At 37.1% G+C, this 13,935-nt stretch overlaps 1 protein-coding gene across 1 annotated transcript in view; it reads left to right on the top strand.

The window, feature by feature from the left end:
- Positions 1-6,314: 6,314 nt before the first annotated feature.
- LIX1 (limb and CNS expressed 1) overlaps positions 6,315-13,935 on the top strand; it is a gene marked incomplete in the record, with an annotated part of 67,779 nt that continues 60,158 nt past the window's right edge. The window contains 1 exon segment of the mRNA XM_072416135.1: positions 6,315-6,538. Coding sequence (XP_072272236.1) covers positions 6,430-6,538 — 109 coding nt within the window.

Genomic DNA, 13,935 nt, shown 5'->3' on the forward strand with positions numbered 1-13,935 from the left:
AGGGGTCTCTTTGTTCATCTAACATACTAAAACCCACACCCACATTCCATAATGTGTACAACATTTTTTGGTAATTCATAATATAAAGTTTTGTAACTCTTTCCTGGTAAATTGAAGGTCCACATTGACTTAGGTTTTGTCTACTGCTGTGCACAACTAATCCTTGTATTTAATAAACAGGTAGTATGCATATTATCTAAAATGAATAAATGATTTTAATATATGGATGAAAGTGGCAATAATTGGGTAGTTTTCCATTTTAAAAGTGGGATCCAAACAACTTTGCTCAAATGAAAATGCAAAAGTCTCCCTGAAATCACAACATATCAAAAGGGATGTTTGCCCTATCACCAGGTTTTTCCACAAGCCTAGGCAAAGGTTATGTATGGAGTCTTCTCTTTGATAGGAACAATATACCTGTAAAAAATGATCATTTACCCAAAATAGGACATTATGAAGACTGAAATTTATACTTGATGAAACCAATTGCCACAAAGGTCCTTCTTTGGGTACTCTATGGTTACGAGTTTCCTAATTGTGTTCCTGTTTTCTCACCTTGTCACATGTTGCTCTGATGTGGATTACTAGTGTCTGTTTCTACAAACATTGTGCAAGCATGGTACACTGTTGTCACTTATAGTAAAGTGATCCAGAACAAAGATGTGGAGCTCAAGCTACAGCAACTGAGGCTGAAAAAGTATGGAAAAAATTGCTTATTATCAGATCTGTAAAATAAAACTTTACTTGTAAAATACTGCTGCCCATGGTATCTTGTCAAGACCTGTGTGACACATATGTGTTTTCATATGTGCAATCAATTGGAAACATGTCATACATTTGAATGTGCCCTGAAATTCACTTTACTAGTTCACACTTTAATTAGCATTATAACATGTAAATGTGTGTCAGTGTGCATTAATATACATTATTTTATATTTTTCTGAAAAAACATCAGGCCTCTCCAGTTTCACCACTGTAGCATACTTGGCCTTGATAAAGGTATGTCCTAATGAGAAAATTGCACTATTTCCTCACCAGATTGCTGTCCCAGTGTTCCTTTCACATATCAAATTCCCCTGTCTTAGGTTTGAGAGTGGGATGGTAAAATATATGTAGCCACCAAATAATCACACTTGCAATACCTGTAACAGTGCAAACATTCACACAACCTATTCACTTTGGGAGTTAGTCACCCCTCTGTCTACTTTTCCTTGGATAGCTAAAAAGGTAAAAGGTTCAGCACTCAGAAGTATCAAGAGTTAATTAGCATCAGAATGTCGCTCATTAGCATACTAATGTTTGCAATTCAATAGGTTTTTATCTTACTTTTTCTCAATTATTTATTTATTTACTCATCTTATTATACTTTTTTCCTCATTTTGGAACAGGGTCCCACAGGTTCCCCAGACATGCACAGCAATCAGTTTTGATGAAAATATTATGTTCATACAGTCTTTGCTAATTTTAGTAATACTGGAACTTTTCACATTGCTTTAACCCCAAAAACTGCAAAACTCCATGTTAGGCTCTGGTCCAGCACCAGTGCTCTCTAGACACCAGTCCCCCAATCTAAACCCATACTCTTCACCTTAGGCAAGCCTAGTCCCAGCACACAAATGCCCTTAGAATTTTAGTGTGCAAAGAAGAATGAATAATTGACCAGAATCCCACAGATAACACAGTACAGGACAGTCCAGCAGAGAAAAAATCCAAAAAACAGAGCGAGATGTCATACACAGGTAAGCAGTCCACCAAACAAAGTATCCAAAGGGTCAAGACAAGGCAGAGTCAGGGTCACATGTCCTTCCAGGCAACATACAATCACAGGGTCAGCAACAGCAAATCCAAGAGATAAAAGCACCAGGTCAGCTAAGTTTAACATTACAACATGCAACTGGTGGCTACAAAATCCTAGCAGACAATGACAGGGTACGATGAAGCTACTTCAATCCCCTTTAGCAGTGCACAGCCTCACAGTATCACAGTATGTGCTGGGGATGCTGAGAAAATACATCTGCATGGCTAAAGGGAAGCAGGAGATGCTGCAGGTTGCTGAGAAGAGGATATACAACTAATTCCTTGATATCCTTGCTGCTGTGAGCAACATCTCTGGGGAGAATAAACAGGGAGCAATATATTGCGGTGGTGCACGACACAGGTTCGGCCAGATAAGCATCTCACAACATTTCAGCTATAGCATTGGATTTCCCACACTGTAGTATAAAAAGTCAGAATTCGCAAAACTCAGAATTAAAGTTGGAAATTCAAATTCAAAATGATAAATTCAGAATATAGGAATTCTGAGCATTCCCTGACAGTTAGCTTTGAGCCAAACATACCCAGTCTGGAAAGGACACGCATATATCAATAAACATGGCTTTTCTTTTTAATATACATTCTTATTCTATTCTAAATTCTTACTCTATTACTCTAATAAAAGTTTTTATATTTTGTTAAAATGATCCCTGCTAATTTTCAGTTTTTTCAACTGTATTAACAACTCCACCCAGGCCAACACGTTCCTTTCATTTCTGATATTTGTATGCTATATCTTATTTCCAACATGACTAAATAATAGAAATATTGTTATCTTAACCTTTTCATCTCCTTCATTTATAAGTCAAATAAATATTGTATTATTAAAAATTATGTCTATTTTTTTAACCTAAGTTTAGCTGTAATTTGTTAGCTTCCTATAGCGGTATGTAACTAAAAAACTCTAAAAATACATTTGGCTCTGCTTTTTGGAGATATTTATTTAAAACCCATAATAAGATAGGGCTGGCAGTTTTCCTTTTGGATAAACTTTACCCACATTGAAATGTAAAATATTTTTAGTATATGTACCTTTTTTTTAGATGTTTCCTGACAGTTCGTATCGTGTCTTCTTCTGCCTTTTCCTGGCCTGAGGACATCTACCGTATTTATTCGAGTATAACGCGCACTCGTGTATAACGCGCACCCCTAATTTTCGATTAAACATCGGTATAAAATTTTGTTTACACCAAGCATTTTAATTGACAAAAAATATTATTGAACACGTGCGGCCATGATAAAAAACATTTATTAACAACTTAAACTGATATAAACACAATACCGAAATAAAATTAGCGGCAATGCTTACCGTAACGTGTGGGCGAGGAAATGAAGCGGCAAACCCAATTCGGGGATGGCAGGGCTGGGGTGGCAGTGGCGGCCGGTCCATTGAGGGCGTACGCGAATTGTGAGTTTGCACTGCGCCTTTTCCGGGCTGCAGCCGCTCACTGTACGCGAGGGCGAAGGAAAAAAAAACTTCACCGCGTCGCGTACAGTGAGCGGCTGCAGCCCGGAAAAGGCGCAGTGCAAACTCACAATTCGCGTACGCCCTCAATGGACCGGCCGCCACTGCCACCCCAGCCCTCGTTTATAACGCGCACCCAAACTTTGATTTCTTTTTTTGGTATAAAATTTTGCGCGTTATACTCGAATAAATACGGTAATCATTTTTTTTTTTCTCCACTTGAGGGGTGGACATTACTCACCATGGGAGAAAGGGGGCAAATGGGTGGTGGGATGGGGGCAAATGCATTGAGTTTTAAGAGAAACTTTGGAAAATAACATGAAATATGTGATCACTACAAACCTACTGTGCTTTGCGTTTTTATTTGGGTCTATAGATAAACTCTTATATACTCTTTGTGCCTATATAATGTATGCAGTTCCACTTACAATGCAATGCATGCATGTTACATGCATTGGTGCTCTGCGGTGTCATCTTGAAAACACCTGCACTGCAGTACAGTTTAGAACATATTGTGTCTGTAGGCTTCTAAAATATAAATGTGACCCTAATAGTTATGAAGAAAATTCTTAAGATTTAAATCTGCATACATAATTAACTATAAAAAAAAAAGGTATTTATTAAAAAAATGCAGAGCTACAACACATACGCATGAAGTGATTTATGTTGAATAAGATCCTCAATGCTGCCTATCTGCCTAGAGCTTAACTTTAATATACAGGTAGTCCCCAGGTTACATACGTGATAGGGACTGAAGGTTTGTTCTTAAGTTGAATTTGTATGTAAGTCGAAACAGATACATTATTTTAATAAATGCATTTAGGACAGATGTTTGTCTCAACATTTTATTGGCAGCGTGGTGTTACTGTATGAAATCCTTACTGTGAGCTAGTCACAAACAAAGCAAAAAAAATCCTTATGGAGCCTAGACATTCATTGACTTCTGGAGCAAGCTGTGCTTTGATATGCAAAAAGAAACAACTGCAGAGTTTGTCTTGGTCATTAAGAGTTACAAGAGCAGAACAGCCCGAAGATCACCCACAACCTCTTTGTGTTGATCAAACAGATGCGAACCACCCACCTCCCCCAATCAAGCCTCCATCCTGCACACGAGTGAGTAGGAAAGCTCCATTCGTATTTTGGAGCTGTCCGTATGTCATATGTCCTTAACTTGGGGACTACCTGTATATTTTCATGCCTTAAATTTCATACGTGTTGGTGCTGGAAAACTGCAGAATTTCCACCGTTGTACAGGTTTCTCTTCTGTACTGAAATTGATCGGATTTGATCTGATTGACTCTCTTGTTTCACTGCACACACTCAGCTTCTCACAGTGTGGATTAGAAGCTACAAAACATATATCGCCTGCTTGATTTTCTAGCAAGAGGATATCAAGCACCCTCTAATCCATTGCTCCCCATTTTCCTGTCTCTAGTCCCTTTCCATTTACTGGATTTCAGTTTATTTATTCATGGAGGCTCAGCACTGAACCTTTTTTTATTAACGATATATACAGCACTCTGCAACCCAGCCATGATCTACCGGCACTGCATACAGAAGCACACAGATTTAATAATATTAGGACTAAAATAAGGTACATAACGAAGACAGAAACATTTTATTAAATATTATCATTAGTATGTTGATAAGGAAAGAAAGGAAGAAGAAGGAAAAGTATAACATAAGCAGATTAAAGCGGAAGTAAAAAAAAAAAAAATCACCTTTACCTTCGCAGATCTGTCGATCCCCCTAGAGGGATCTTCTACCAATGTGAGATGTGTGCTGATCTCAATGCGTATGCCTAAGATCTGCATTTTTTTACCCCATTGAAAAACAGGCTTCTTCTGCACAAGCGGGATATCAAGCATGCGCAGAAGGAGCAGCCAGAACCCTCCTGGGATCCATAATAATTGTATCGAAAAGCAGGTTTTCCAAAATTTACACTATACCCAAACCTTAAAACACAAACTGTGAGCTTAATCCCAACAGCCAATTTAACTAACGTTAAACATTCAGAATCACCCCATACCAGAAATGCAGCTTAGGAACATATATTTGTATGAAAAAATCTATTATTTTTATTATAGCTCACAAAACATTCAAAATCTATACAAAGAATTTCATAGATATATACAGTTAGGTCCATAAATATTTGGACAGGGACAACTTTTTTCCAATTTTGGTTCTGTACATTACCACAATTAATTTTAAATGAAAGCTTTAATTTCAGCTTTAATTATGAAGGAATTGCCCACACCAGCCCATGAGATAGCCTTTGAGTAAATTGTCCAATTACTTTTGTGCCCCTGAAATGAAGTGATTGTGTAAAAAAAGGCTTTAGTTCCTCACATTTTTATGCAATCTTTTTGTACAACCCACTGAATTAAAGCTGAAAGTCTGCAGTTCAAATCCATCTGAGTTGTTTCATTTAAAATTAATTGTGTTAACGTACAGAACCAAAATTAGAAAAAAGCTTTCTCTGTCCAAATATTTATGGACCTAAATTTAAGTCAAAAGATATTCAACCAGTATTACATATTGGTCAACATTACGCGTTTCACATGTACGTATGTATTCCGGAAGGCTCTGCGGAGGGGCTTTAACCATTTTTTTAAAGGGTTTTAATCCCCCTCCCTAAAGAATTAAGTAATTTTTACCATATATAAAAGGGTTTTCTACCCTTTTATGTAAGATAAAACATTTTTGTTTGGGTCCACTTTAGGCTTTAAGAGCAAGATTCTGAACTTGACATGCATGCAAGTATTATCAGCAGGAGAGCTCATCAATGGCAGGCCCATGTTTCTGTGGCAGGTTTTACAATAGTGATTTGTTTAGATCAGCTTGTATTCAGCTGCAGAGTTTTGGGAGTTTGAATAGAGGAATGCTGCTTTCTCCATCCAGCCTGTAGGTGGGTGTGTTTCACAGAGAGAAGCAGTGGGAATGAATCTGTCAGCCAGTCATACAGCTAATTAGCTCAGCCTACAACAAAGATAAGCAAGTAAGGGAGGAGGACCCCTGAGGGTCTTTAGATTCTGGCCTATGTCTGATTGGCAGATGTTAAAAGAGATTTCTCAGTAATGCAGAGCATCAATGAAGTGCACACATTCAGTGGAGGGATGGGATAAAGCAGGCATGAGGACAGGGTGTGCATGCAGCTACAAGGCTACACATTCAGCATGGACAGGACTCTGGACTCCCTGCAACTTCTAGTCACCCAGGTGCTACCACAAAGTGACCCCAGCCTGGTCTTCAGGGACTGTAAGTAGGACAGTGTCCAGATCCTCAAACCCTATCTCTGTAATTGCTGGCTGATCTATAAATGTGGAAGAATAATTCTCACAAACCTGTATGATGGGAAGGGAGTTCAGTGTACATTTCAAGCATCTTAAAACAGTGATTTGTTTATTTTTTGGCTTGTTTCTTTATTGCATAACACTTGTTATTACTAGAGTTTGTTGTGGTTTGTAATGTTTATGTTTTGGGCACTGTACATTTGTATTGAGAGGTTGATTTACTATAGGCATATAGACTGTTCACATAGCAAAGTGAATTATCCGCATACAAATGATTTATCACTTATCTTAGTAAAGGAGATAAATGACTTCAACTTTCTAATTATGTGCAAGAACAATTTTTTTTTTAGCTTTCCCTATTTTGTGCAAAATGAACTATCATCGCATTCACTAAGTTGAGTGAATGAACCCTTGGTAAGTGAACAGTTTAAATTGCTTTAGAGAGAAATGACTTTTTAGTTGCATATGTTTGATGACAGTTTAGATTAGTCAATAATCAGACCCAAATATTACTACAAAATGTTTGCTTGGCTTTATTCTAAAATCTTTTTGCCACCAATAATGATTTTCTATGATGAAAAGGCATCGGAGCATTTCCAACACATGTGCTGCATCAATTTATCATCTAAATTGGAAAGAAGACTTTAGAAGTTATCTGTGATACAAATGATGATGACCAGATGTCTTTTCAGCCATCATTCTTATTGAGATATCTGTTGTCTATGGCCACCCCAAGACTGGAGCATGCTATGGCTTTCCACCTGTTGTGGAACTAAAACCCCCAACATTGCTTTGCTGGCAGACCATGTATTATTCCTGCATGGAATCAGAGTGTATTGTCTTATCCCTTAAATATAAAAAGTAATGTGATATGTCTGTTTGCTTCAGTCTTGCACAATTTCATGGGTATTTTCCCACACTAGAACTTGGCTTTGTGTTTGCTTTTTATGATACACAATGACAGACATCCTGCGGTTCTTATGCTAGCAGGATTTGCTGTGTCTCATCAGCTAGCAGCTGGCAAGCCACAGGTTGCTACAGATTGTAAGAATGCCTAAAATCACAACACTGACTTGAATTTTACACTAGCATCACTTCTGTAAAACAAAATCAATAATAAAGCCATTGTTCTTGGGTAACTAATGCTGATAAGTGTAAGTAAAAGTCCAGACAAATAAACCATTAGCTGCTATTTACAGATTTCAGATATTCAGTACAGTGTACAAAAATAAAATCTTATTACATTCTGATGTCTCATCTAATGGCATTCCCAATAGGCGTCATATCCATAAGCATATCCAAGTATAGCAAAGATCCAGCATAGTGTGCAAGGTGCAATCAGATACAGAGCAAGTGAACAGGTTACAGTTTATTGTAGTACATGTAATTAGAAAATGCTTTCTGATGATTGAATATTGTTTGCAACAACTTGTACATCAATATTCCACTTTCTTACTGAAAAAGTAGTGCAAGACAGATTTATATTAAACAGTATTTATATAGCTTTGACAGCCAGAAGATTTTTTTCAAAACAGTATTCGTGTATAGAATTATAATAAGAAAAAGAAAATTACATACATCTAAATATCCGGTTCCTGTTACCTTACACAAGATCGGAGTCATTTAGTCACTATATATACGTTTTTCTATCCGCATAACAAAACAAATAAAACATGTGCGGAAAATCATACTCAAGCTGTAAATTATCCGACACGTTTCACCACAAATAGCCTCCCAGCTGTTTGGTGAAGGACACACGAAGTATCACAGCGTTTCTCTGCCAATTTCTAACCCCTGTTAAGTACTTGGTCCTCTTTGGACTCTTCTGAAATCATCAATACATCCCTAACCATCTACAAGCGAATTGCTCATAAATTGGAAGGTCAGTGACCTGTCCTTACCCTTCATTTACCCAAAGCACGATTGGATGAAACTGCCTAAAGGGGACAGGGGCCAATTTGGCACCCTGCCCTCTACCTGTTGATTTATCTCGTTGACAAGAGACTTTGTGTGTTTCACTCGGGATACAAATTTCTCTTCATCTGAAACTGCTGTTTACATGTCACTAATTTCCATTACCGAACATTTGAGTACTGATCTCTTCACATCAGAATACCGTTAAGCCTATACAACACCTAGTCCCTGAAGAAGCCTATTTGTGCTGAAACGCGTCGGATAATTTACAGCTTAAATATGGTTTTCCCCACATTTCATTCATTTTGTTATGAGGTTAGAAATACGTATGTATAGTTACTAAATGACTCCGATCCTTTGTAAGGTAAACAGGAACCGGATATTTATAAGTATGACATTTTCTTTCACTCATTATATTTCAATACACGAATACTGTTTTTAAAAAATCTTCTGGACGTCAAACCTCTTTCTTTCCCCCTCCTCTCCTTTGATTCTATACTTTAGCCAATACAAGAGGTGGCCTACATGCACTTAAAATAGGAGTAAGCAGGAACACACTTTGTTTTTTTGTTTTTTTTTATAGCACCAACATATTACATAGCGCTGTACATTAAACAGGGGTTGCAAATGACAGACAAATACAGACATTGACAGAGGAGCAAAAGAGTTTACAATCTAAGAGTTTGGGGATATGTAATATGTGCAGACATAATATCAATAGTTATTGGTTTATTATTACTATATCACTTTTTTCACATAGTTCTGATGATCTGTAGTTTATTTCAGTTTCTGCTGTAATTGTTCAACATGTATTTATCTTGAGAAAACAGAACAGCTCAACGCTTCATTATAGAATGTTTAGAAAGTAAACATTATCTTATTGCACCTATTAAAGAGTAATATCCTATTGCCCCCCAGGCTGAGAGTGGGAGATGTTTCTCTTGTGAGTAAATGTGAGTTACTGCTAATGAAACCAATCTATTCCTCATAAGACTCCCACAGTCTACTCCACAGTACGTGTGTGACTGCATACAGGAGTTCCAGAATGAAATCCTGGAGGATTACTTTATCCTCCATGTGTATGGATCATAACAGCAATAATCCAGGAAGTTGTAATTTATAAAAAAAAAAAACGATATAGAGATATTGGGGCTGCTTTATGGAAAAGGAACAAAGCATAAAAATAGCTTTTGCCCTCAGCAAAAAAATGACTTTTATTTGGTTCAGATTACGATGGGCAAATGCTCCAAATGTTCTAAGTGTTGGAAAGCCTAAATTGAGCTGTTTTATGAAAACTGGACTAAAGTAACTAGCATGACTATGAAAGTGTTGCCTATAGCACCAAGTCATATATTAAAACTGAGGCATAGTACCCACCTAATTGCTAGGGGCAGCATTGCCTCTTTGCTTCCAGGTCTTCTACACCTAAAATCCTGTAGGAGATCAAGCCCGATTTATTAAAACTGAAGCCTTAAGATCTGAAACTGTTTACTATGGCATTAGAACGCCATTTTGTATAGATTGGTTTATGAAAACAGGTAAATGAATGTGAAACTGTATAATATATATATATATAAAATGATAGAAAATGTCTGATTTCTAGGAGTAACTATATCACTTGGCTATAGTTGTGTATATACACGCCCTAGTTTTCCATATGCAACCAAGCCTGGTGACAATGATTACACAAGTAAGTATATTTGAGAATATTTTTCCAAAAAAAAAATCATATTCAGTGGCTAACATGGAAACAATAAATTGTATTCCATGGCAACCAGATACTTTTGATTAAGTAAGTGCTTTCTGCAGATTACCTCCAGAGGTTTTTAAGGGTTCCTTGAGTACCGAGTAATGCTGGATGTCTTGGCTGGCACTACCTGCAACATCATGGGGCCATCATTTGGCACAGCCAGTAGCATTGGACCAGTAAAGGTTGTCTCCTATCTCTCAGGTAAGTACACACTGACACTGGTTATCTACATATGTAAGGTAACACCACAATTTTATTACAGTCATTCCACTGTAATCATAATTATGATTAATTCATTCTAGACTGAAAATTATTTTGACATATAGAGCAGAGGGTATGCCAGAGGGCATTGGGTGCCAAGTATGCTAGATGCACTTCACTCTTTTATTCTAATTATATCTACAATTCACACACATATAGAAATATTAATTTAGCTGGGGGTTTAGCTGGGGTTCCTCAAGACCTAAACATTTAGGGGTGAAAGGGTTTGGAAAGGCCGCTTTAGACACATTTTTGGTTTGTATCCCCAAAACATCTTTTGCATTTATTACTCAAATAAAAATTCCAATATCAAAAATTGGTTTTGAGTCCCTTGTGACATTCTCATTGCAGACATGTATTTGTTCAGGGGGTATTACTGTAGCAGGAGAGGTTTCTGCTGGGTTTCCTTTTCGTTTTTGCCAGCAAGCACATTTATTGTATGTTAAATGATTTTAAAATTATGTGTGATATACTTGCTCTTGATTTAACATAGCAGAACATTGGTTCCCCAGGGTACCAGCCAAGTCTGACTTTCAGTGTGTGGTCTGTGCTCCACTTTGTGCCATAGCTTTTATTGGCACCGGATATCTCACATTTTTAAATCCATCTGTGCACACAAGACAGGCAAAGACAAGAATGCAGAAACACATTCATCTCCTGAGATTTATTGTTTAGAATCATTTTATCCCAGTGCTGGGCAGTATTATACAGAGATTAGGTACACCTGCTATGTTTTTTACAGTAACTTGCAGAAGTTTTGCATTGCAGTATAAATCTAAATACATAACTTTCTCGACCTCAGCTGACATATTATGGTGTTTAAGGTTAGAATGGAGAGTAAAATGATTTTTTCTTTATACTTACTTTTTGTTTGCTTTTCTATTTATATTATACAGCCATTCTTTTACAACCGACTATTTATGAAAGCAATTGGTAAAAAGCCAAAACAGCTATGGTTATGGTTATGGGTGCCAAATGTGCTATTACGTCTTTGCTTACTTTATGCCCTGAAAATCATGGGAAGGAAGCATCTGCTGGTGGCGTGTCTGCCCATAAAGGAGGCATTCGCAGTCTATATAGCTTTCAGTTTTGAATGCAAATGAATCAGCAGAAGACAGCACCATTACTATTGGTATTACCAACACGGGTGCCTCCTGCACAATTACCCAAAAGATGTCTGGCCCTGTGTCCTCTCTAGATATGTGTTTGGTTTTCATAGGAGGCTTTATTCCAAACTCTTCTTGTCAGACATTCATAGAATCACATGATCTATTTCCAATTTATATACAGAAATTATGTGCTTGTGTCTATAGGGTGAACTACAGGTCAGATGCACCTGGCAATAAAATCTTTGTGATTTTTTTTGAACTGATACTAAATGATGCCATTGACAAAATCCGAAAGCCTGTTGACTCAGAACTTTGATTTATTTAAATAGTTTTTTTGTAGTCAATCTGTATGGAGGCTGCTGGTGTTTTCCCTCTCTTCTTCTTTAGAAGGCAGCAGAGTGGCTGCAAATTCAGATTCCTACCTATAAGATGACTACACATCCCTTAAATTCTTTTATTGAGAATCATTGATATGGGTGTTTATACTTGTAGTCTCAGCTCTCTACAGACGCAGAACAATGGGTCAGCTACAAATAAAGGCATTCTGAAAAGAGCATGGATTGTACCCCCAGACATCAATGATACACAGTTCTCTTCAAATGATATGGGGTACTTATGGGGACTAATTGGAACACTTATTTTTAAATCATCTTTAAGAGATGTATCATTAAGAAACTAAACAAATATGAATGTTTTTGACTTTAGTCAAATTTAATCTAAATTCTAACGCGTATATATTGCTAAAACAGCCATCAGGTTATTATTTTGCTTGTATGCCATCGTGAGGAAATCCATTCACTTTCAGTCCCGTAAACACAAGGAATTAGTGGGGAAAGTCACTACCTAAAGGGATTCCCCCAGAACAAGCATTCCCATTGTCCCCCTTTTCTTTATACTTGCCCTGGAGAAGGCTCTAAATGTAGCACTTTCCTTCACCTTACATAATATAAATAATCCTGTTTGGCATTCATGCTTTATATTAAGGAGAGAATGAGCTAGGTGTTTTATTTTGCTAGCACCTAATATGCATAAATCACGTGTGTCACTGATAAGAGTCCTCTACTCTATCTTAGGAACTTTGGGATAAGGGATGTCATAGGCCAGCTCAGCAAGTTCTAGAGTTCATGGAGACACTCCATCCTGGATAGAGACGTGTATTTCAGCATGTCAACCACAACAAGCCTTTTCCTCTTTATTGCTTTCTATAACTGTTGTTGTTGATGAATGTTTTACTATCACATTCAACAGACGTCCTCTTTCAGTTTTGTGCATTATTATGATAAAAAAGGTTAACATTTCATTGGCTGATTTTGAGGAATATTAAATTCTTCAAAGCCAAGTTGTGATACTTAATACAAGCCCTTAGATGGAGACAGTACCAAAATTGGTAATATTTTAGCTTTTACAACTGGAAACCAATAACTTTGATTTATTCATTCCAAAATGATGGTTTGCAGAATTATTATAAATTTCGTTTTGATGCTTTTTTTTTTATATGGAGACTGTAAATGTAATAAACAAGCAAAGTTCCAGATACAGTTTTTTTTTATCTGATACTCGCTAAAACATTTTTGTTCATACTTTCTGTACCATTTAAGAGCTGAAGTGAATATCAGCTAACTCTTCCCTTTGTTTGAGACAGCTTGCTTAAAAGCTTTTCAAATGGCAAATTCTGAAAACAAGACTCAAACCATATAGAGTTCAGAGGGATTAACTGCAAACTTTACAAGTTATCAAGATTAGCTGAATATTTGTGATCTAAACCCAGGAAGATGCGCTCTGCTGAAAAAGCACTTGGACCACAGAAAGAACACAAATAGCACATCCCTGCACAAGTCATTAAGCATTGCATGACCTGGTAAAAAAAATACTCCCTTATCTGCTCTCTTCGCTCCTTCAATGACCTACTACTGACTTCCTCACTCATAACCTCATCACACGCACATCTCCAGGACTTCTCTAGAGCTACCCCAACTCTCTGGAATGGTCTTCCTCGTCCTATTCGGCTTGCTCCTACTTTCTGCTCATTTAAGAGAGCACTCAAAACCTATTTTTTCAAACTTGCCTACCCGTCTTCTTTTATCTTTTAAAACCATCAGTACTTCCCACCACTACATATCTCCCATCCTATCATGTGTTACTTCCCCCACCTTCTAGATTGTAAGCTCTTCGGGTCCTCTCCTCTTCCTGTGTCACTGTTGTTATCTGTCTGTCATGTGCAACCCCTATTTAATGTACAGCCCTGAATAATATGTTGGCGCTATATCAATCCAGTTTATTATTATTTTTATTATTATTAGTTTTATTTATTTATTATTATTATTATTA

Source organism: Pyxicephalus adspersus, chromosome 6 (genome assembly GCF_032062135.1).
Source record: "Pyxicephalus adspersus chromosome 6, UCB_Pads_2.0, whole genome shotgun sequence".
In the NCBI taxonomy this organism is placed as follows: Eukaryota; Metazoa; Chordata; class Amphibia; order Anura; family Pyxicephalidae; genus Pyxicephalus; species Pyxicephalus adspersus.